This window comes from Prunus persica, chromosome G8 (assembly GCF_000346465.2).
Source record: "Prunus persica cultivar Lovell chromosome G8, Prunus_persica_NCBIv2, whole genome shotgun sequence".
Taxonomy (NCBI): domain Eukaryota; kingdom Viridiplantae; phylum Streptophyta; class Magnoliopsida; order Rosales; family Rosaceae; genus Prunus; species Prunus persica.
Genome location: NC_034016.1, coordinates 21,058,126 through 21,082,023, shown reverse-complemented (window position 1 = coordinate 21,082,023; position 23,898 = coordinate 21,058,126). Strand labels below are relative to the sequence as shown.

Below are 23,898 nucleotides of genomic sequence, written 5' to 3'. Positions count from 1 at the left end.
GAGAAAAACTTCCATACTCCGTTGCATTGTCCGCGTTTTATCTCTTTCTTCATGTCACTTGTTAAAGAAGGAAAGAGATAGAAAGAATGATGAATGCGACGAGGTGGGGGAAGTACTTTTCCTTATCCAAGTCATAACATGTCATTTGTCCCATCTTTCGATTTGAAAACACACTACCCTAGAAGCCCACTAACCCTACCCTCCAAAATATATATACAGAAGATAAAACGAAAAACAAAAAAAGGGCTATAGGTCCCATCTCATTGTGCTTTTCTAAATTCGATTTCTACATGCAATTTCTTAGAAACTTCCAACCAACAAAGGATGAAAATTTAATGAGGAATAATTGTACACCACCTTTTTCCTTTGCAATGCATTGCACCCTTTTGAGTTCAATTTATGAACAAGCTGATTTTACCCGTGCAAGAGAAGATAACATACTTCTCTTTGCTTTCAATAATTTTGGTTATCAACCGACTTACCCAGAGGGAAAAAAAACACAATCATTTTCTGTATGCTCTGTTTTCACAACCAGGAAAACATGAAGAGGAAAATCATATTGGGAACATTTTCAAGCACCATTGATGTCTTGCAACAGTTCATATAATCATTACAAAAGAACACCCAGGTGAAGTTTTTGTATATATATATATAAAGTACTGGGGCAGGCATTAGATCATTCCTGGACGAGATTTTTCAATTGATAAAGGTTGGCCCTGCATGGAATTAAGAAATTAAAAAGGGTTGCAATTGCATGCTTGTTTTGAAAGATGAAAGTGAAACCCAACATTTGTATAAAATTTTGTAAAGAAACCAAAAGTCAGAAACCTAACATTTGAGTTTGAACTTTGAATATTTGTCCTGAGTTCTCGATCTCATCTCAAAAACTTAATTAAATAATTATATTCAGTCTCCTCCTCTAAGTTCTAACCCCCAAACCAACCATGAATTCTTCACTCAATTAAAAACTCTATTTTTTTTGTTATTAAATTCTAAAATATTATTTTCTTTGACCATGGTGACCTCCACGACTAGCTGTGAGATGAGATGAGATGCTTATTTATTTATTATTTTTTGATTGGAAGCTGTGAGGTGCTTATTATTAACTCATTACCTTCCCGAAAGTCCTTTGTAGTATGTGGAACATCAAAATGCCTGCCACCTTAGCAAATAACAATTTTTTATTTTATCAAAACAAATAACAATTCCATCCACACAATAAAAAAAAATATGATTTTTTGTCGATCCAAACAACTCGCACTCTGGATCTGATTATTTAATTAATTGTTATTTTATATTGCATTTAGTTAATAAAGTGCCACTGGGAAGGATCAGCTTGTCTTGACCTACTAAATACAATTGTTCTTTCCCCACTAAATCAGTTTTAATATTGGTTTAGTTGTACAAGCATATTATTAGTTTATGCTTAAAAACAATTGAGGGTAAGCTGAAGTCAAATTACAATAGTCTCAAAAACAAAAAACTCCCTATTCCACAAATCACTTTTAGGTAGGTTTTACCTTTTAATCTTATGAACCAATTATGAAACAACAATACTACTAAAGTTACTAATGAAATGACAGTTTCTAACCTATAGTCAGTCACATACGTATGAATGATTATAACTATTGATATATTGCGACACTCACATGCATTAGCAGTCAGATTAGTCTACGCGCTTACTCGACCTACTTTGGCATTAAGGGAAAAAAAAAAACATTATAAAAACGACTAAAAAACTGTTTTATAGTAGTTGATATCCCTAGAAATACTATATCTTATTGAATAAACAAAGGCTGTTTCTTTCATTATTTTTTCATTAAAGAAAATCAAAGGGAGTAAAATATGACTTTTTCTGTTGTTGGGCAAGTGGATGGATTCCTTTTGCTTAGTTTCCTAGAGTTGCATACTCAAATCAAAATACAAAGGATTGACAAGCCAAAGAGGCATGCTTTTAATTTTAGTACTCTTCATTAATTATTTAATTAACTAAAAGAAGACTAGCTTAATTTAAATTAAAGAAAGAAGTTAACGTGTGCAGCCATTATAGAATGTATACAGATGATGATACTGATTGTACTTTATTATATTTTTTTTCTTTATTTTATCTTTTAAACTAATGTTTGCTTTGATCTGCATCTTTCCTCGATAAAATAATGGAAAATGCTAGGGAGACCAACTTTAGATACCAACTTGTGTACCAGCTCTCTAATAGAGTGTGGGACCCATTGTATTGGTGGGCTCCACCTCTATTAGAGAGTTGGTACACAAGTTGGTATCTAAAGTTGGTCTCCCTAGCATGACCCTAAAATAATTCGTCCATCCATCACCACCTCCTCCTATTCTTGTCTTAAATAATAAAATATTTATAAAAAAAATACAGAAAAATAATAACAACGACTTAATAATTGCAAAAGAAGGGCCATTGATATCGAATCCAGGTTATCTCTCTGGTAGCATTGGAGAAATATCAAATACAATGATATATACAATTCTCAATGCATGGGGCATATTTGTATCTATGTATGCGTTTACAAATACAGCCAAGCAAAACAGAGAGAAAAGTGAGTCTCTGTCTCCCGTCTTTTTGAGCTTGATGATTTTATGAGAAGGGAGAAGGGGGAGAGAATATATCATCATGGAGAGAAGTAGAGAAGCAAGAAGGCCAAGCATGGCAGCAAGCAATGGATTTCTCAAGTTACGCGAGCGACCCAACAACAAGAGAAGTATGAGAGAGCAGAGCACAAAACAGAGGAGGGTCAGAGGAGATCAAGGTCACGAGAGCACTGAAGAAGGGAGCGTCGGCTATTCCGATGAGCAAGCTCCGCAGTTGATGGTTGCCCATGAAATGATCGGAGTTGCAGTGCCCAGAAAAGCTCGCTCAGGTACACCAATACCCAAATGTAGCTGATTAGCTTCCCCTATGTTCTTCTCTGTTTGGTGCTGTTCTTTTGGGCCTTGCTCTGTTTTTTTAGTTAGTTTGTAAATTTGATGTCTTTTTGCAGCTTCTGGAAAAAGGTCGCATGAATATGCTTCTTCTGGGAATTATGGAGGAGCTGGGGAAGAAGAGAGTCTTCAGCAACTGAGCGTAAAAGCCGCCTCGCTATCTTTTTCTAATGTTTCAGCGAGGAAGAAGATGGTTAGTTCTCTGTTCTATTATTTTTCATAAAAGTTATAGTTTTGATGAAGTTAAGGGAAAAGTTTGAGATTTTGAGCTTGTAAATTGATATTATGCAGAAGCCAAATGGACCCAAGATTCGGCCTCCGAAGTCGTCTAAATCTTCTGAGCCTGTCGAAGAGGATATTGAGATTGAGATCGCTGAGGTTCTCGGGCTGATGAAGCAATCCAAGAGCTCCAAGGACCAGGATAATATCAAAAACTCTACTTTGAATCTCGAAGCTAAAGATAGAAATGGTATTAGCGACGATTTCAAGACTTGGGTTACATCCCTGTCTGCACTTTCTCGTTTCAGCGATGATTCTAATGATTTTTCCATTTTCCCTGGTTCGCAGTTGCAGAGCTCAAGGACAAGAAAGTGGAGGGTGAGAGTGCTTTAATGGCGGTTCAGGACAGTTCAGTTTCTGAAGCTGGTGTCTTTGAAAAAAGTGACCAACCGGAAAAGTTTGAAACTTGTTCGCCGAAATCAAACGGGGAACTGTGCAACCCGGTTCACCATACGGGTTGTGATGAAGGAGCATCTGGGTCCATAGAGTCGCAGAAGGAAGATGCCAAACCATTCATGGAAGAGGGAAAAAGCATCCTCCCAAAAGTTGAATTGTCTTGGGAGGATTTGACAGGGACAAAAGCGTGAGCATCAAAGAATCTTTTCTTTGTCTCTTTTTTATTTTGATTGATTGTGTCACTGAGAAATATCCAATTAATGATGCAGCCTCAAAAAAAAAAAGAAATCTGATTAATTTTGTTTGTTTTGATGGGTGAAATTGGTCAGCATTTCAACTGGGTCGAAGCTTGAGAGCAAGAGAGAGGACATGTTCAAATTTGATTTGATGGTGAGGCTTCTGGTTTGTTCTGCCCTTCTGCTTATATTTACATTGGTAGATTTTTTTCTAATTTGCTGAAGAGTTTTGCCTTTTTTGAACAGGCTCCTCCTCCCATGGAGAAGGAGGACTTGTCTGATTTTGCATCTGATCCTAAACCTCTGCCTCAAGATGTAGAAATGGTAAGCAGACTCAATCCGTCAGTTCTTTACAATGCTCTTGGTTCTGCTTTCATACTGTGACTCTATTTTGTTTTGATGCAGAAGATGGAAATTTTGGTTAAGAATGAAGAAAAGGTGGAAAAATATGTTGAGGAAGCTGTGATTGAGAAAGTAGATGAGAAGAAGATGGAGACAAGTAAGGAAAAGTTTAATGAGAACCCAAATCAAGATAGTGACGGTAAATTACAACACCAAGGTAAAAAACAGCAGCCTAAAGATGTCGTTCCGAATCCGAAACTGGAGAAAATTGGTAATTCAACGCCTAAATTTGGTCTTGTTTATCCAGCTGAATGAATCTGTCTGATTGCTTTAAAGGTGGACACTTAATTTGTTGATCTCTATTTTTTCAGCTCATTCTAGCTCAGTGCCCTTGGCCATGGGATCATCCACCACACTACAGGTTTCTATTTTTTCGTTTGCTTTTATTTATCAAAATAGTTTAAGTTTTGAATTTTCTGTTGTGTAAAATGCAGCCTGCAAATTCCCTTCTGTCTCAGCCACGGCGAAAGAGATGTGCAACCCACCATTACATTGCTCACAACATTTGCTTGCATCAGAAGGTTACAAAGACGAACAATTTCTGGCCAGCAGAAACTGGTTCTGCTCCTCTACGTGGCACCAAGCCAGACATCTTCAAAGTCATATTGCCTGCAGAAAACATAGTCGTTGGAAACCCAATGCTTGGAAGCTTACCAGGTTTGAATCTTCAGCAATCACAGGAACATGAGCAGGGCGTGTCAAACTTTCAAGGTCATAGTGGAAACGGTAAAATCTCTGAGGCTGCCAATTTCACAGAAACCTTAAAGAGAAAGCATCTTGCAGTTCAGCAAGCTCCTGCCTCTGATGGAAATGAAATGGTATGTCTTCATCATCTGCATTACACTATTTGGTCGAGAGGAATGTCTTCTAACTGCATTTTAATCAGTTTCTATGAGTATGGTTTTAAAAGTTTATCTATACTTTTTTTGATTGCAGCATGGACATACTATCACTTTCCCTCTGGGCCAACATCAAGCGTCAGGGACATCAAATAGTAATCAATCTGGTCCTTTGAAACATGCCAAATCAACAAACAATGCATCACTTCCGAGCCATTCAGCTGCTAGAACTCCAATGAGTTCTTCAGCGTTGCCAACGGTGGCTGCAGTGAACTTTATTAATCCGAATATGGCAGCCAAGGAAGGTCCATACTTGGCACTCAATGGGTATCCATTTCCTATTTCAACTCATATAGGAACAACACCAGCCTTTAGAGGAGGAAACCCTGCTCAACCAGTGCCTTTGTTTAATGGGCCTTTCTATTCAAATCAGATGTTCCACCCTTCACAGGTTCAACAGCAACAGCCTCACTCGCAGTTGCAGCATCAGAACACAAACACTTCAAGTGATTCCACACCATCCCACAAGCAACAGGAGTCTCAGAAACTGAGGGAAGCACAATTTAATAGCAACAATTTTTTGACCTCAACTAGCGTGCAATCACAACAGTCACAAAAGCAGTATATGCCGCCGTCCCTTCAATCTTGCAAGCTTGAGGGTGAGATGAATGGGGAGAATACTGCATCTCTTGCTGTCTCTCATGCCCAAAAGAGTGTATATGGGCAGAACTTTGCAGTTCCATTTCAACCCCTGAACTTTACCTTGATGCCTTATGTAACATTGGGTGGTGCTGGGGGTGGCAGTGGAAATCACATTGAGGAATCACAGCATGGCATGTCATTTGCCTCCTTCAGTGGAAATAACAGTACAGGTTCATGCTTGAACTTTTCAACCATGGCACAAAATCCAGCAATATTTCAAAGCCTCCCAGACATGGCTCAACAAGGATACAAAGTAGGACCGGCACCTCAAGCGGTGCAGAAAAAGAATCATCAAATATCCGAAAGAAAGACTGGAGGTGGTTCCAACAATGCTGATGATGGGTTAAAAGCTGCTTCTGGGAAGTCTTCCTCAAGTATTGGGCAGAGGCAGACCCTTGTTTTTGACAATTCAGCAAGAACTCTTAACTTCATTTCATCCCCTGTCACTGGAAGCTGGCCTCCTCGGTCCATCGCCTTGACTACCACAGCAACAAATGCTCCTGTTGATAGTAAAATATCATCAAATTCTCAACAACAACACATGTTCCAGTTTCAGCTTCAGAAGCCACATATGTTACAACAGCAGCAACCTGCTATTGCTGCCAAGTTCCCAAAGAACTCCCCTGCTTTCTCACAAGCTTTAGTACAATGCAACAGTTCTGCCCAAGCTCCTCAGTTCTCAACTGTCGTGAGTTTTCCCCAACAACAAGGAAGATCTTCACAAGGTCAGACTCAAATATCTTTCGGGGGAAACCACAAATCATCCTTAGCACCACAAAGGCAACAGATACTCACTAACAAGAACCAGTCTTCCTCTAGTTTAGTTGCTTCTTCATCAATGTCTACATTACAGTCGCATCAAACTGAGAATTCTTCGCCTAGTGGTAATGGCCAGATGTCCTCTCCTGCTTGTGGTAGGAACTTGCCCTCAATCTTGAGCACATGTTCCAGCCACATTTCTGAACTCAAGTACTAGAACAATATTTGCAACAACAATGCCGTGACCTGATAACTATTAGCCCCATAAGCATCACAGTTACTAATAAAATTCTGATCCTAAAGGGGTGGTCTGGCGCGCTATCTAGACGCAAAAAAAACTTGTTCAAAAGGGGACTTGACAACTTGGGAGCTTGTAGAGAGGTGATGAAAAGGGGTACAATGAAGTGAAAAGCCAAGTTGGTGGAGGATAAAGTTCAATGCAAGTCAGTGTTCTAACAAAGTGCAGGGCAGGTCCTAAGATTAAAGCGCACATGTGGAGTTGGCTACCACCACCATGTACCCTGCTGTTAAAGTGACCTGCATGTTGAAGAGGGTCCTAAGATTAGGCCTACGATTTTGATGATGGAAGTATGGGTTGGTGGTGTGGGGGATGCTAAAAGCTTCTTCATATTCATAGGCCCTAATTTAGATTTGATTGGTCTAATCTCATGGTGATGTGTAAATATTATATTATATTTTTTCTGACTATGAAGCAATGGACTGAAATTTTTTCTGTACAAATGAATCTGCAATTTTCCCTTTTGTTTTTGGATGGAGTAGGGACCATGGAAGAGATTGAGGTCAGAAAAAGAAATCAAAGAAGCTTTAAAGAAAGACACAACTAAAAAGTGTATTGGAGGTGGACGCTATTGGGTCTGATTGGCTTTTTTGTATTCTTTTTTATATACCATTTCGTTTGCATGTTTGAATGGACCTGCATTTTAGGAAGAAACCAAATTTACTAGCTCTAATTAAAGGATTAAAATACTTAATCCGATTCTCATTGCCTTCATTAAAATTTTCAAATGTGAGTTGTTGAGCCTTGAACGCACGAACTTCTGGGATGGTTGATTGGAAACAAAAAATCAAAGATAATCCAGCCATACGTGGTTTACTTTACACATTAAAAAAAAACCTAGATGTCCATTCACATAAACTATGATTAAAAGAAGAAATAAAGATTATCTACTTTAATAAAATCAAATTTTATTCCTGATCTCTTTTATTAAATATGATTATACATGAAAAAGGAGAAGAAGAAAAAAATTTCTGACTCATTTGATTGTCTCTCTCTCCCATCTACTTGTGAAGGAGAGAGGCCAAATTGAGCTTCACATCTTCTTTCGCTTCTTTATCAAATGGTTCCTCGCCTATATATAAATCCAGAAGCGACTTACACAGGAGTTTACTCTCTATGCTTCCCACCTCCTTTCCATCAACTGCAGCAATTTAGCATAAGTTCAAATTAAAAGTAATCCCAGAATCTACAAAATAAAATGAACAAATCCTGCTAAAAATATCTTCAGTTTATTTCATTGGCTGTAACCTACTGAGAACAAACACTTCCTGCAAATAATTATAATGAATGGATGAAAATGGATATGTATGTTGTGATATACTTCGAAGAAATCGGAACATGACTGAAGAGAAAAATCTTACTAGTTGTTCGAAGTACATAGCCCCGTTCCCTTGAGAGATCTATTACAGATCCCTTTGGTATTTTATATTCGTCTTTGAATTGGGAAGTGAACCTACAATTAATTGAGCTATTAGGATGACAAAATCGTATTACAAGGTGTGGCTTTTTGTAAACCAAGGCTTATAAACAGAGAACAGGGAAAAAAAAATCCTAGTGGAGATGAGACATATTACTGCAAGCTGAAAAGAAAAAGATGCAAGTCACAAGGTTATTTCAGTGTTGATTAGAAAAAATGATTTACGTTTGGAGCAATTCTTGATTATCTGAGCCTCCAAACTTCCTAAGTCTGCTTCCGACAGACTCCTCAAAAGCACTACGCACGGAACTAATGCTCAGTCTGCCATAAACTATTTGTAGTCTGACAGTCATGCCTATATCAGTTTCCAGCAAATCATCACTATACTCCTTGTTGTCCTGAAGTTCCGAAACGGACAATTTCCCATATTTCTCGCTAAGCAATTCTTTTATGTCCCTGTCATCAGCATAAATACCTGCAGATACACACAACTATATTTCAATGAAATGTATCGCAAAGGCTATGCATATGGACAATGCAGGCTTAAAGGACTGCGACTGTGCCAAAAGGACCTTGAAAAATAGCCAGAATGAGAAAGCCAGCATTATTATGTATCTGTATTTGAGGAATCAAACCATGTGAAAGAAATCACAGATAGGTTTTTACCCTAACTACTGACACCGACACTTTCAATGACACCATTTTGATCAAATGTACTGAATTAGTGAGGATATTATTTCTCAGAGCCACTAGTACCACTGCACCATGTCATAACGCAAGGAAATAAGATGTCAGAAAAAAAAAATTACCAAATTCTTAATTCCCTTGTTTTTAATAAACTTATCATCAACATGAAATATGCACTGGATTTAAAATACCCCACTCTTATTGTCACATCACAATCATCTCCATAACTTTCTTCCCCAAAGTATTGCCGCCTAATCTTTTACAAGTAAAAGTTATCCGATATTTAGTAATGTTTAACTTTCACAGAGCTTCAATATCCTTAGCATGTTCTGATTTTCAAATACAGCATTAATCATCTATCACCACCAGGAACAACACTTCAACCACATTGCAGCATTCAAAATGTTCGATTCATTTATAAAAACACACCCAACCATTGCATAACTTAATCAATCCAACGCTACTGCTATCTCGTCTTCTATTATGCATATGGTTAGCACAAGCTGAAATCCTATATATACATACATTATACATACACATGCACAATAACGAGCTAGCAAATTTTTTACTACTTTCTACACTGAACTAACAATGTGTGCTTGCCAATTAAAATTTCTTAAAATCAACAACAAAAAACAATGAAATTTCCAAAGCCAACAAAAAGGAAATGTGATACCAAATGCATAGACATCGATGTTCTTTAAGCCGAACACTCGTTTTCTCCGCAACCCAATTCCAAGAAGTAGGCGAGAGTCATCCAGAACCGAAGGAAACGAGGCGCCAGTCTTGGAATCAACGACGGAGCTCGAAGTGTAGTTTAGAGAGAGCGAACCCCAAAGTGGCAGAGAGCGATTGGCAAAGAAGAGATTCAGTGCGTTTTGGAGAAATGGGTGTGCTTGGTTTGTGGAGTTGTGGGTGGCAGCAGCCACTCCGGCGACAGCTGCGGCACCAGCGGCGATGGCTACGGCGGCGGCGGTGGCAGAGAAGGGACGCGACGTGGCAGAGGAGGAGGAGGAGTAGGTGGGAGGAGTGTGCTTTGGGGGCTGAGGAAACGAGAAGGGGAAGCGGAAGGACACCATTTTCTTCTGCTTCTTTGTTTCTATTTAAGGGGCATATATATGAAAGAAAAAAAAGTAGTTGGCTACTTTCATAACCCAATAAGTTGTTTGGGAAGCCTAACAATTTTGAGTCCAAAAAGAAAAAAAGCCTAATACCTTTTTTAGTTTGAGTTTTAGCCCATTTCCCAGTCCATGCAATGTTTAAACTCCTATTCCTATACAAAGTTATGAAAAACACAAAGGGCCTTTAAGTGCAAACCAAACTGTAATATAAGTTCGAAAAAGGGCATACGTTCTGCTCGTGTTCACTTCACTACCAATCCAGTCAACCACAGTTTCAATCGATCTGCGATATGCATTTTCGACGCTCATATTCATCTTCACCTCCAGGCTCCTCCCCTTCTTGGAAGTAGAAATCCCCAAGAACCCCAAATGCTTTGTGCTTGGACTCCCATTCACCTCATAGATGGAAGTCCTGTTAGGAAGTGCAGAGGAGAGCATACAGAGAAGAGATTCCCATTGGTTCCTTCCAATTGAATCACCAACAAATACAATGCACCGGTTCCAAGCTTTTCCAGCATCTTCCCTGCAGCATCAAATCTGTTCTTAGGAGAAGAGAGAAACCCAATGAGATCTTCTTGTCCAATCCACCTAGTTAGAACAGAATTGAAAGTACTGGAAATAACTAAGCATAAGAAGACCCCTTAATTGGAAGAACCATGAGGTTGATCATAATCTAAAACCATTGGAGCTGAACCTTAACATAATGTAGCAAGTGCAACAATTAATTAATTAAAATGTGCTCAATAAAGACTAATATTTCAAAAGTGCCAAGGAAAATTAGAATCCAAGATTGAGTTATGTCGTAATAATCCAAGATTGAGATTGAAACCTGAATTCTAAAGCCCTAGGCCGAATTACGTGAGTATTCAAGCTTAATCGAGTTCTAAGTGCCCTACAGTACAGGTTTAGAGTTAGAGTTCGAGGCTTGTGAATAGTTTTGGAACAAGTTTGGAAACTATGGTTTTTGGTTCGAGACTTGAATTTAGAGTTTGGAGGCTAAAATCCATTTTTGTAATACTAAAATAATTTTCTAGGATTTTAAAAAGGCTAAAATCTATTTTAATTCATATTTTTAAATATTTTAATTCTTCAATAAATACTATCGCTTTGTTAAAAAAAATTATTTTAAAAATAATATCTGAAATTAAAAAAATTTAAATTCCACAAAATTAGTTGAGATAATTAAAATATTAAAATACTAATTCTTCACTAAATAAATAATAATTAAAATATAATTACTAATTAAAGTAATTAAATAAGGCTAATATCTTACTTAATTACAAATATTAAACTAAACAAACGAATATTTTTTTTAAAAGTCAACAAAATAATTTAAAATAATTGATTTCAATTTATCAAGTAATTAATGAAATTAATTAAAATATTTCAATACTAATTATTCATTAAATAATTCATAATTAAAACATAATTACTAATTAAAGTAATTAAGTAAGGATAAGATATTAATTATTTACAATTATTAAAATAAACAAAAAAAAGGATCCGCCCAGGCCGCCTAGCGCCTAGGCGCCCGCCTAGGCCGAATTTTTTTGTTTTATTGTTTGTTGGAGCAGATAACACACAGGATTGCTACCGTTAAAGATGAGCCTTCTCTAGCTTAAAGAACCGAACAGTCCTGCGGTTCTCTACTGTTCCCAGTCACGCCATGGAAGCTACTCTTCTCAGCTCGCAACGCTTTCATCCCCAACTCTTCCCAACTTTGAGTTCAGTCCTTGACAATGCTGCTGAGTCATTCTTCAAGAGTGAGATTAGTCACTATGTGGGCAGTTGTGGTAACTGAAGGTTGCAGGAAGATAAAGCTGCATTACTATGGTTTTAAGCTTGTTTCTGCTGCAAGATAATACATTCGTAACCATTTTGATGGCTGATGATCGTTTGTAGTGAAAGAAACTGCACAATGCATGCGTTTTCTGTATGCATGCAGCATGTGGTGTTATTTGATTATATGAAGACGGTTGTTCTTAATCCTAACGTTAGATGTATAGCAGATATTGCTTATAAACTGATCTTTGTATCAACTAACAGCCTAGTAGAAACAATTCACACCACCTTCTACAATCTGAGCTTTGAAAATATATTGATTATGGGGTAAACAATTCTGTTGGCTGACATTATTTTCTGGTCTGATGTGTTTTGGACAGAGATGACTCGCCTATTACTGAAGTGGAGCCATATATCCCTTTTACCATTAACCCATCAGGAATGCAGCCTGTTCTCACCACCACTTATCTCTTGTCATTTCCGAGCATTCTCTTGCAAGGTCACAATTTCTTAACTTGCAGCATTTTTGCATTTTTAAAGACGAAAACTCATTGTCGCTAATGAAACCAAAAGGTTGCTCATTTCTCTGCTGACCCAAAAAAATTTCCTTAAATATTCCAACTACACCTATTCTTTTCCTTTATAAAGTTTACCATTACACTTTCTGATATTGTGATATTGTGGTTTTCTGGGAGCATGTTAAGGAGATATTGAACCCTGGCTATTCCGTTGGTGCAGGCCCTTGGAGCATGTTAAGGAGATATTAAATAATTACAAATATTAAACAAAACAAAACAAAACAAAACAAAAAGATCCGCCCAGCCCGCCTAGCGTCTAGGCGGGCGCCTAGACCCTTTTATTTTTTATTTTTTTGGGTTGGAGCAGATGGCACACAGTTCGTTCTCATTAACACATAAATCATCTAAAACCCAGCAAGGCAACCCCACGAGAACGAATCCCGCTACGAACTGTATTGTAATCCAAGCAGGAGAAGCGGCTGATGAAGAGAGAAGAGTGACCAAAAAGACGCCAAGAATGCCCAAAGAAGGCTTGAATTTCTTGAAGAACTGCAATTGGGTCTTGGAATCAACGACGGAGCTCGAAGTGTAGTTTAGAGAGAGCGAACTCCAAAGTGGCAGAGAGCGATTGGCAAAGAAGAGATTCAGTGCGTTTTGGAGAAATGGGTGTGCTTGGTTTGTGGAGTTGTGGGTGGCAGCAGCCACTCCGGCGACTGATGCGGCACCAGCGGCGAAGTATACGGCGGCGGTGGTGGCAAAGAAGGGACGCGACGTGGCAGAGGAGGAGAAGGAGTAGATGGGAGGAGTGTGCTTTTGGCGCTGAGGAAACGAGAAGGGGAAGCGGAAGGACACCATTTTCTTCGGCCTCTTTCTTTCTATTTAAGGAGTATATATGATCATTGAGGTTGTCACGTGATCAGCACGTGACATTATCTAATTGCCCAATTGATTTGGGTCTGGGCTTGAGGACTTGGACTTTAATTAAAATTTTCTTGTAAAAGAACAAAAAGGCCAAGTGGTTGGTTACTTTCATAACCCAATAAGTTCTTTGCGAAGCCTAATAATTTTGAGTCCAAAAAGAAAAAAAGCCTAATACCTTTTTTTGTTTGAGTTTTAGCCCATTTCTCAGTCCATGCACAAAAGGACCCGATCCAGGCCCAAGACCAAACATAAACCCAACTAAATTTATCCTTTTATTTTAATTGTTTTTATGACGTAAAACATGTTCTTGAATCTTGATACACATGATTTCATTATCTCTCAATGACTGTTGAGTGTTGACAACGCGAAGACTTAATAAATTGAGGAGGGTAGGCCTTTGTTGTCTTTTGGGACTCTCTTCAAAAACGGAATCGACTAAAAATTTAATCTAAAGATTTATCGAATGCAGATGACTTTTTTAAATGTCAAATAACAGTTACTTAGATTAAAAATAAAAATAAAGAGAGAGAACAATGTGAAAACACACATTATCTATAGCCGGCTTGTCGTTTGTGGGAAGTGGTAGTAACAGTCTTCAGTTATGCAAATCCAAAAAATAATGAAAGCAATAATGCATATTTTAATTAGATTGATGCAACAAAACATCAACTTGTAACAATAAATAAGAGATGCATAATTTCTAAGGAAATTCATTATTATACATAATATAGGAGCTTAAATTATAATTCAAAAAACGCTATATGAAATGGATTTTAAAAACACATCCAAAGCCCATTTACAACTTTTTAACTTCTTTTAAATTACAAAACTATCATTGATTTTTTAAAACAAAATCAACCCCAAAATCTCATTAAAAAAAACTCAAAATACTCAATAAGACATCAAAGTAATTTAATAATCAAAATTAAATTCAATGGTCAGCTTAGCTATCATTTTTTTGGGATTTTTTTTATAAAAATTAAATGGTGTAGGATTTATCTATATTATTAGTGCTAAGAATGGATATATGACTAAATATCTATACCTCGTGGTTGATGTGGAGAGGAGAGGGAGGTTAATTAGATAATTGGATTAGGCAAAGAGTGACTAATTAACTATAACTTGCACTTGTTTAGTTCTCACTCCATCTTAAAAGATTCGATGTCCTATTAAAAGAAGAAAGTACAACATCAGCGTTTCCGAATTAATATATTTATTTTTTATCATTACCTTAAACACCTTTTGAAGCATATGTGTGGGTTTTATATTTTTTTAATCGATAAGCATATTAGTCAAGCATAAAATGCATTATTTATTTGAGAATATGGCGTTAGCATGAAATGATTTGTTAATTAGGGTTCCTTTTTAAGGCACCACCACCACCACTACCACCACCACCAAGTGAGGAAAACAACAAAACCAGAAAAGCGCAGGACGACAATAAGGCATATTGTGAATAGTTTGGAAGGTGATGGCCTAAGAGGCAATTCGAATCAAATCTGAATTTCACTGTTTTTTTTTTTTTTACCCTAATGCTCTCAGTTTTTAATGATAAGTTGACAAAAAAAATGAAAGCTACATCACTTAACAATGGTATTTAATATACTTAATCCATGAGTTTAACTTCAACTTATTTTGTTGTTTTCCAGAAGATTAAACTAGGGAAGGAAAGCATCTTCGAGGTTAGAACTCAATGACACCAATCTCTTTAAGTTCTCATTTGACAAAAGTCTTTAAGTCAATGATAAATAATTTCGTTTTTTTTTTCTTCAGATTAATTAGACGTCATATATAATTTGTTTTAGTCATATATATAATGATCGACATGTAATTGGATGATTTTCGTTATGTTGATGCAGATGTGAATTAGGTCAGTTGGTTTAGTTAATGGGTCATGCTAGGGAGACCAACTTTAGATACCAACTTGTGTACCAACTCTCTAATAGAGGTGGAGCCCACCAATACAATGGGTCCCACACTCTATTAGAGAGTTGGTACACAAGTTGGTATCTAAAGTTGGTCTCCCTAGCATTTTCCTTAGTTAATTAGTATGTCCGTTCATTTGCACTAAAGTTTGATCCCCTTCTCGTACTTTTTTTAAATAAAACAAACATGTAGCACTTACCCACTACAACATAAACAGATAAACAAATGCTGAATGGAGAAGAAACTTGAGGTACCAAGAATAGATACAACTTACAAGGTTGCTATATATATAGAAGGATTTATTTCCTCTTGGAGCATAACTTGTCTGAAGTTGGTGATGATTTTACTCGGCCCCAGAGGGCCCAGGGGCCTTACTCTTTGCTTCCATATGGTGTCGAAAACATGACAAGTACAAGTTGAAAAGAACATCCTGCTTACAGCTCGATTTTGGTCCAGCATATTTCAAATCCCACATCGCACAAAAAAAAATTTCTCAACCAAAATTCTCTGTATTGTCCTCTGAACCCAAAGCCACCCCAAAAGAAACTTTCGAACCATTATGATGTCCCAAGTAGTCAAACACACTTAGCGTGACTTACACAGAAATACAGTCTTTTATAAATACACATAAATAGAAAAATATAACGCTTTTTATTTGCACTCATGCGAGGGTACATGAGTGTGCAAGCAAGAGGGTCTTCTATATATACATATATGTAATTATTATTTTTATTAATGCAGTAAGGGGATTGAAAGTCGGGACCTCTTCCAACATCAAAAGTTATTTTTGTTAATGCGGTAAGAGGAGTGTCAATTTCAATTATTTATCATGTGATCAATTCGTTGAGAAATTCGATCTTTGAGAGTGTCAATTTCAATTATTTATCATGTGATTAAATTCGATATTTGAGAATGTCAATTTCAATTATTTATCATGTGAACTCAATCAATTTTTTTTACTTTTTTTAAATTTTTTTAAATTGAACACATATTTAGGGATTTAAAACTTGTTTTTACCATAGGCCGGACTGGCTCAACATGGAAAATAATTTTACCAAATATTAAATCCAGGGAGAATTCATGTATCTAGAATGGTTATGAAAATATTTTCTTACCATATAGTACGAAAAGTGGTAAGAAAAGGAAAATTCAGACTAGATACCAATGTACTTATAATTAGGTGAATCTAAATGACCAGGTACAATAAATCTTTTGGAGAAATTTTATCCAAATATAATTGATTTTTTTTGGTCTGAAATTTTTCCAAATACAACCAAGTTCATGTATTGTATATTAAATGTGATTGAATCTTTTGGGAAAATAAACGTATTTAGGCAAACCTACGCAAATTTACCAAGAAATGTTGAGCAAAATTTTCTAAATTTGAAATGCGAAGAGGCTCTAAATAAAGAGGAAAAGGACAGGACAGTCCTCAATTTCATAGTATGATGCCATGCGCCTAGCGGGAATCTCTTGGGAACTTCCTTCTGTCCGCTTGCTTCCCTCTTCTCTCTACTTGTAAATCCTCTCCGTTTTCCTTCCCCCAGCAGCAGCGGCAGCAGCGGCACCACCACCACCACCACCACCACCAAACAAAAACATTTTATCATGTCTTCTCAATCCACCCACCTTTTGCTCTCCTCACCTCCCACCCTCCCACCCACCTCCTCTTCTTTTACCATTAATCAACCTAAATTTTTACCGGGTGAGTGCCCAGTTACTGTTACGTTTCTTTGCTTTATCATCTTTTCAAGCCTTTTTTTTAAAATTTATTTATTTATTTTTACCATTAATATATATATATATATATATCACTACTTTGTTTTCGTTTTAATTCGCAAGTGGGTTATAATCTTTTGAAGATTGTGGATCTTTGGTTGATCGGAGATATTGTTCTTTTTTCCTTTTAAAGAGATAGAAAGAGAAAACGAAAACTCTTTCTTGTTCAAGTTTTTTTTTTCTTTCTCTCTGTCATGGATCGTCGTTGCCGTTGACAAAAAACTACTCACAGCAAGCACCACCACAAGAAGAAAAGCTGCATGCAGATGAAGATCTTCTTCTCAATTCCGATGATTAATTCCCATGATCTATAATTAAGGGATCATCAACTCAGCTCTGGTTGATTAGCTTTTCATTTTTTTGGTTGGAGGGCTCTCAGAGCTCAGAGCTAGCTAGCCATGGCATGCCTGCCTTTTGTCTCTTGTTTTGTTTACCTGCAAAGAGGGCGTTAAATGTGTTTCTCTCTTGGATTCTCCTTTAGTTTTGGCAACCTCGTGGATTTCAACATGCAGGCAACTGCCACCTAGGAGCATACCACCATTATATATCTGCACAGTCTTGTCTTTTCCATTTCCAATTTATACATTATCTATATATTTATATATCCATTTTCTTCATGGTAAAATCCATACTAATTTAATTTTTACCACTAGAAATAAACTCCGAGAAATGACCACCACTACCCTTTTGTGTAGGTGTCTGGTCGTTCCGAGCTAAAAACAAAAGGGTATTTCTCTCAAAATGCAGTGCGGTTTCCAAACCCCGCACTCAAGGTAATCATGCTATATTCTTTCACTTTCTCGTCCTTTTCTTTCTTTAACTTTTTACTGTCAATATATATATATATGTACATTTTTATATACACACACATATAGCAATCATCCTTTTGTGCAGAATATGCAGACGTGTTACAAAATGGTCTGCCAGTGATAAAGTGGCACCAGATTGTGGAGGATGACATAGAAGCCGAAGCTGATCCTAAGGTACCCTGTTTTTTTATGCGTTTTCATTTTCTTTTAACTTCACCTTTTCATTTATTTATATTTATTTTTGTTTATATATGACTTGTACCCGCAGTCCAATTATTTATTATGTGTTTTTTGAATAGGGTTTTGTGTCAAATAAGATCAAGGAACATGTGGTGGCCATCAGATCAATGCTGGGGTCTATGGAGGACGGAGAGATCACAGTGTCAGCATACGACACCGCTTGGGTGGCTCTGGTGGAAGATGTGGAGGGAAGTGGCTTGCCTCAGTTCCCCTCCAGCCTCGAATGGATTGCCAACAATCAGCTCCCAGATGGCTCTTGGGGAGATAGTGAAATTTTCACTGCTCACGATCGCATCATCAACACCATAGCTTGTGTTGTTGCTTTAAAAACATGGAACGTTCATCCCGACAAATGTGAAAAAGGTAAGACTACTTAGTTAGACCGACGACTAAATTCTGATGTGTGAAAATGCTCGCCTAATCCTCTAAACCATAATCTCGTTCCCTTTTACATTTTCTTCCTCAAATGTAACCCCATTAAATATTGGTTCTGCTTTTAATGATACAGGAATGGCATATTTCAAGGAAAACATAAACAAGCTTGGGAACGAGAATGCCCAACACATGCCTATCGGGTTTGAAGTTGCTTTTCCTTCGATTCTTGAAATAGCTCGAAGTTTAAACCTGGAAGTACCTGACGACTGTGCAGTGCTGCATGAGATTTATGCCATGAGAAATCTTAAGCTCACAAAGTAAAGCCTCACGAGCCATCATTATTTTTGCAGATTCTCACAAACTTTTATTTTTGTTTGTTGGTTTTTAGATAAAAGAATAAACAAAAAGTAACCTTATCCATGCCATGTAGATAGATATATTATATAATAATTCGGTCTCCTGGGTGTGCATCTTTTTACATGCATGTAATTATTAATGTGTGTGGGAGTGGGAAGATATATACATATAATTGAATGATTTGAGTTTATTTTCTGGATAGGATACCGAGGGACATAATGCACAAAGTGCCCACGACATTACTTCACAGCTTGGAAGGAATGGCAGGTTTGGACTGGAAAAAGCTTCTAAAACTGCAGTCCCAAGATGGCTCTTTCTTGTTCTCTCCGGCCTCCACTGCCTATGCTCTCATGCGGACCAAAGACTCCAAATGCATGACTTATTTGGCAAAAGCTGTTCACAAGTTCAATGGGGGAGGTAATTAACTTATTCAACTGAATGCCATTTGTCCAACATTTTTAATAGTAGTCTTTTCCAAATTTTCATTTTTTTTTTTCCAAATATAAATTACATGTATTTACTTACCTTTTATCTTGCTTTTTCAGTCCCTAATGTGTACCCAGTGGACTTGTTCGAACATGTATGGGTTGTGGATCGGCTGCAGCGCTTAGGAATATCTAGATATTTCGAGCCACAAATTAAGGAATGTATTAATTACGTCAACAGGTATGCTAGGATTTCGAGCTTCTATATTTAATACCGATGCATTTATACATAATTGACATGGCAAAAACTGTAATTATTTTTAACATTTATTTTTTTCCCATTATCTTACAGATACTGGACTGAGAAAGGAATTTGTTGGGCAAGAAATTCCGAGGTACAGGACATTGATGACACTGCCATGGCATTCAGACTGCTCAGGTTGCATGGCCACCATGTGTCTGCTGGTAAGTTCAAATTTATATTATTTTAAATTTCCATTGGTTAGTTTAATAAACTTAATTAGTGTAATTAATTTTTGGGTTAATTAACGAGAACAGATGTGTTTGAGCACTTCAAGAAGGGCAACGAGTTCATCTGCTTTGCTGGACAAAGCACACAAGCGGTGACTGGAATGTACAACTTGTTCAGGGCTAGTCAAGTTTTGTTCCCTGGAGAAAACATCCTCGAGGAGGCTAAGGATTTTTCAACCAAATTTCTGAGAGAAAAACAAGCTTCCGATGAGCTGCTAGACAAATGGATCATCACCAAGGACTTGCCTGGCGAGGTATGAAAACATCATTTATTTGAATTTTGAATATTTTTTATTTATTTTAACAGAATTATATATCCTGTACTTATGGCATGATATATGCATATCAGAGAAAAATCAATGGGATCGATGCCATTCGATGAGGGGCACGAATTAAAGAATATTATAAAGCATTTTACAACTGTAGATTTGTTTCTTAATTAGCTTTATATCCACAAACATATAAATGAGAATGAGAATATTATTTTTTGTTTGGATATATATAAAAAAAGAATAAGTTTCTAAAAAGAAAGGGCCAATAAACAGGTGGGGTACGCACTGGAAGTTCCATGGTATGCGAGCTTACCTCGACTGGAGACCAGATTCTTCATCGAACAGTATGGTGGCCGGGATGACGTCTGGATTGGCAAGACTCTATACAGGTATATTATAGTTTTCACATTTTATTTTTGAAGAAGATATACTCTAAATTACTCTAGTATACGAGGAGACGAGACGAGGAGAGGGATTGAATTCGAGTGCAAGGAGTCACGGGTTTTTAAATTCTGACATTCTGTCCTATATTAATGTTGAACTTTGATTCTAACGATTGTTTGCTTTAGGATGCCCTACGTAAACAATAATGTCTACCTCGAGCTGGCAAAACTTGACTACAACAATTGCCAAGCACTGCATCTGATCGAATGGGACAACATTCAAAAGTAAACAAAACAAAACCCTCAATTTATCATTCACTTTTGTAATGATATAAAATTTTAAAAATCTTTTTTTGGAACTATACTTATGTATTATACGTACGTACGCAGGTGGTACGCAGAATGTAGACTTGAAGACTACGGATTGAGCAGAAGAAGCCTCCTCATGGCTTATTTTGTTGCTGCAGCAAGTATTTTTGAACCAGAAAGAGCAAACGAGAGAGTTGCATGGGCTAAAACGACATGCTTGATTGAAACAGTCGGGTGTCATTTCAAGGAAGAAACTTATGAGCAGAGGGGGGCCTTTGTACATGAATTCAGAACTAGGTACGTACGTTAGAACTGCAACAAAGAATAACTATTGTTGTTTGTTTGTTTGATCTTTTCTCTCTCTCGGTGTCTGTCTTATTCACCGGCCTCTGTCAGAGACATTTGTGCTAATAATGCAACTAGGTTCATCTGTAGGGTACCCTACAATACTTTATTCTAGGTAAACAAAGACAAATTAATTTCGAAATGTCAGTTCATGTGTCATGAGCGCACCAAATAATCAGCCACCACAGTGGAAGTTCCAATATTTCAGAGATCTAATAATAGTAGGATGCCATGTTACCAATTAAGGCACAGTGTGGTTGTTCTCTAAGGAAAAACTATCGTGTGGTACCGAAATACCGTGTCATGTGTTATGATATAAATAGACATATTTATAGTTGTGGGTATAATATTCATTAATATGCAGTTGGCTTGTTATATATATATATATATAACATGACTGGATTAGTTAGATACATCACGTGGCGGTGTTACAGTTCTACCGACATTCGAAATAGGCATTTACATGTGCTTTGTGTTGCAGGAAGATGAATACAAACAAGAAAAGGCAAGGACTTATTGAGACCTTGATGGCAACTCTACACCACTTCTCATTGGACGCAATGGTGGCTCATGGTCATGACATTAGCCATCCTCTACGCCAAGCTGTGAGTTTCTTTCCACCACACAACTCCCATTTGTATTTTCTGTTTTTTATGTTTCCATTGGCTGCCCAGTTAATAGTACTGATCCCAATACTTATAACTTGGTGTTTTCTGTTTTTCTTCTTAATTAAATACAAAGTGGGAAAAGTGGCTTACGAAGTGGCAAGAGAAAGGGGACATTCACCAAGATGAAGCTGAGCTACTGGTGGAAACGATAAATCAGACCGCTGGCTTTTCAATCCCAGAAGGGTTGTTGTTGTCCAATCCAGAGCATGGGCAACTTTTTAGCATCACTAACAGTGTTTGCAATAAACTACACTCCTACCAAAACCAAAAGCACAAGGTTAGATAAATTCAAACGACATGTCACATATTCCACTAATTTAACTGTACTTATTGGGGCAGTGTTTGATAGATCCTTTTCTTTTTTATTTTCTCAGGTAAATGAAAATGGGAGTTGTTCCTTGAAAATCCAAGAAATAGAATCAGAAATTCAACAACTTGTGAAAATGATGCTCGAAAACCCTTCGGACGACATACACTCTTCGATCAAGCAAACCTTTTTCGTGGTCGCGAGGAGCTTTTACTATTCTGCCTACTATGATCCTGGAACCATTAACCACCACCTTACCAAAGTGTTCTTCGAGCGAGTAATCTGATCTTTGCCCATAGGATTAGCCACAGTGCCTCATTTTAGTGATGGCAGATGTACTCAGCTCAACCCAAAAGAATGAAAAAAAATTAGACCTTGCAAATGGTCATTGTCTTTGTTTAGTGTTAAATATAAATACTCTCCAAAACAGGAGAGTATTTTTGGGAAACAGAGACTTGCTTTCTGGGTTTAATTGTGGAGCAAAATCCTGCATTATGCAGAGCCTGATCAGTAATAATTACAAATTATACAGCAGATATAAGTAAACAAGGACAAAGGCACAAAACACAAAAGGTGATGATTGACATGTCAAATGAGTGAACCATGGCTGTTTGCTTATCATGCCTCTGTAGCAAACGAAATGAAAATAATATTTTTACAGCATTCGAAAAATGAAAAATATCACAAGGAAGATTATTTCTGCACTTCCTACACCTGCATTTTGGTCTAGCAGAAGTTTTATTTCAACCAAATAAAACTTCTGGCAAAAAATAATCATAATCAGTGAGTACATACTGTTCACTGTTCAAGCATGAGCATAATTCCAATCTAAACATGGAAAAGAAGTGGAGAAATCAGAAGAGATGTTCTATCAGAAGAAAAACAAACCCTAAAGCAAGGGTTACTATTACTGTGAAAAGGTCCAATCTGAATGAGGACCAGGCATAGGGTTGTTTGCACAAATATAGGTAGTGGGTACAATTACATAGAGTTCCTTTGTAAGGAAATGTGATGTCTTTCAAATATGTTGGTGTGATGGTTTCCTCCTTTGTGTTAGCAGATTTAACAATGGCAGACAATATTTTGGATACAAAGCCATGAAAAAGTTCCTGGATTGGTCTTCCATCCGAAGTGGAAATTCACCCAATCCCACATCTTCAGATCTGTTATCAGAAGAAAAAAGAAAGTGACCCCATTTGGTTTTCTTTCTTTTTTCTTTTCTGTTCTGTTTTGCCTGCCTAATACAAGAGCAAAACCCTAACCCTAAGCTTAACTAGGAGGCAATCAGAAGCGAGAGCTGATTTAATCTTGGTTACAACAGAAACCTGTCACTCATGCACCTCTAAATGGCAGGCATATTTTATTCCCAAATCAAAAACAGAGGTCCCATGAAATGCAAATGCAGGGGGGGGTCTACCAAAGCATTTACATGGTTGGCATAATGATGTCCCTCCTGCATGGTTAGTTGAATCATGAAAATGGTGTAAAAAAAAAGCAGTTTTTGTTGTAGGGTTTTGGGTGTTGATGCAAAAAAGCATTTGACGGTACTTTGGATTGGGATGTGGTGGAAGTGTGATCTGATCTGATGCCCCATGACAGAGAGAGTGGCATATCAAAGCCAAAAGGAATATGACTCTGTGTTTTTGGACAGTAACCCATTTTGGCAAAAGTGCTTCCACCCCGAAATCTCCATCACTGCTTTCTCTCACTTTGATGTTTGGTTCAATTTTGGCATCACGAGAGGGCACGTGAGGCAATCCATCATTGCTTCTTTGTTGTGTCAGCGGCGAACAAAGAAGCAATCCAGCTTTCCCCACCCACCTCCCTCGTATTGGCGGGGGCCGCCAGCACCCCTAAACAAAAATTTCA

The 23,898-nt window shown here is 37.3% G+C and overlaps 3 protein-coding genes across 4 annotated transcripts; 2 read left to right on the top strand and 1 right to left on the bottom strand.

Moving 5' to 3' along the window:
* LOC18768529 (protein TIME FOR COFFEE) lies at positions 2,347 to 7,423 on the top strand. Of its 2 annotated transcripts, none has more exons than XM_020570015.1 (10): positions 2,347 to 2,885; positions 3,006 to 3,139; positions 3,238 to 3,415; positions 3,514 to 3,808; positions 3,951 to 4,011; positions 4,104 to 4,181; positions 4,266 to 4,470; positions 4,571 to 4,620; positions 4,694 to 5,077; positions 5,196 to 7,423. In XM_020570015.1, exons 1-10 carry the CDS (start codon positions 2,639 to 2,641, stop codon positions 6,774 to 6,776), a joined length of 3,213 nt encoding a protein of 1,070 aa, XP_020425604.1. In that variant the 5' UTR covers positions 2,347 to 2,638; the 3' UTR covers positions 6,777 to 7,423. The 2 variants fall into 2 exon arrangements, with proteins under 2 accessions (XP_020425604.1, XP_020425603.1); XM_020570014.1 differs by having other exon boundaries at positions 2,349 to 2,885; positions 4,263 to 4,470.
* Positions 7,696 to 10,067, bottom strand: LOC18766961 (fatty-acid-binding protein 1). Its single transcript, XM_007200457.2, has 4 exons — positions 9,638 to 10,067; positions 8,500 to 8,749; positions 8,219 to 8,310; positions 7,696 to 7,998 (listed from the first exon to the last, which is right to left on the bottom strand). The coding sequence occupies exons 1-4, from the start codon at positions 10,038 to 10,040 to the stop codon at positions 7,859 to 7,861; spliced, it is 885 nt and encodes a 294-aa protein (XP_007200519.1). The 5' UTR covers positions 10,041 to 10,067; the 3' UTR covers positions 7,696 to 7,858.
* On the top strand, positions 16,648 to 22,560 carry LOC18767747 (ent-copalyl diphosphate synthase, chloroplastic). The gene is made up of 15 exons (XM_007198933.2): positions 16,648 to 16,934; positions 17,704 to 17,781; positions 17,903 to 17,991; positions 18,117 to 18,420; positions 18,566 to 18,749; positions 18,992 to 19,206; positions 19,335 to 19,455; positions 19,567 to 19,679; positions 19,773 to 19,999; positions 20,291 to 20,406; positions 20,587 to 20,685; positions 20,791 to 21,006; positions 21,536 to 21,659; positions 21,796 to 21,999; positions 22,097 to 22,560. Exons 1-15 carry the CDS (start codon positions 16,838 to 16,840, stop codon positions 22,313 to 22,315), a joined length of 2,406 nt encoding a protein of 801 aa, XP_007198995.2. The 5' UTR covers positions 16,648 to 16,837; the 3' UTR covers positions 22,316 to 22,560.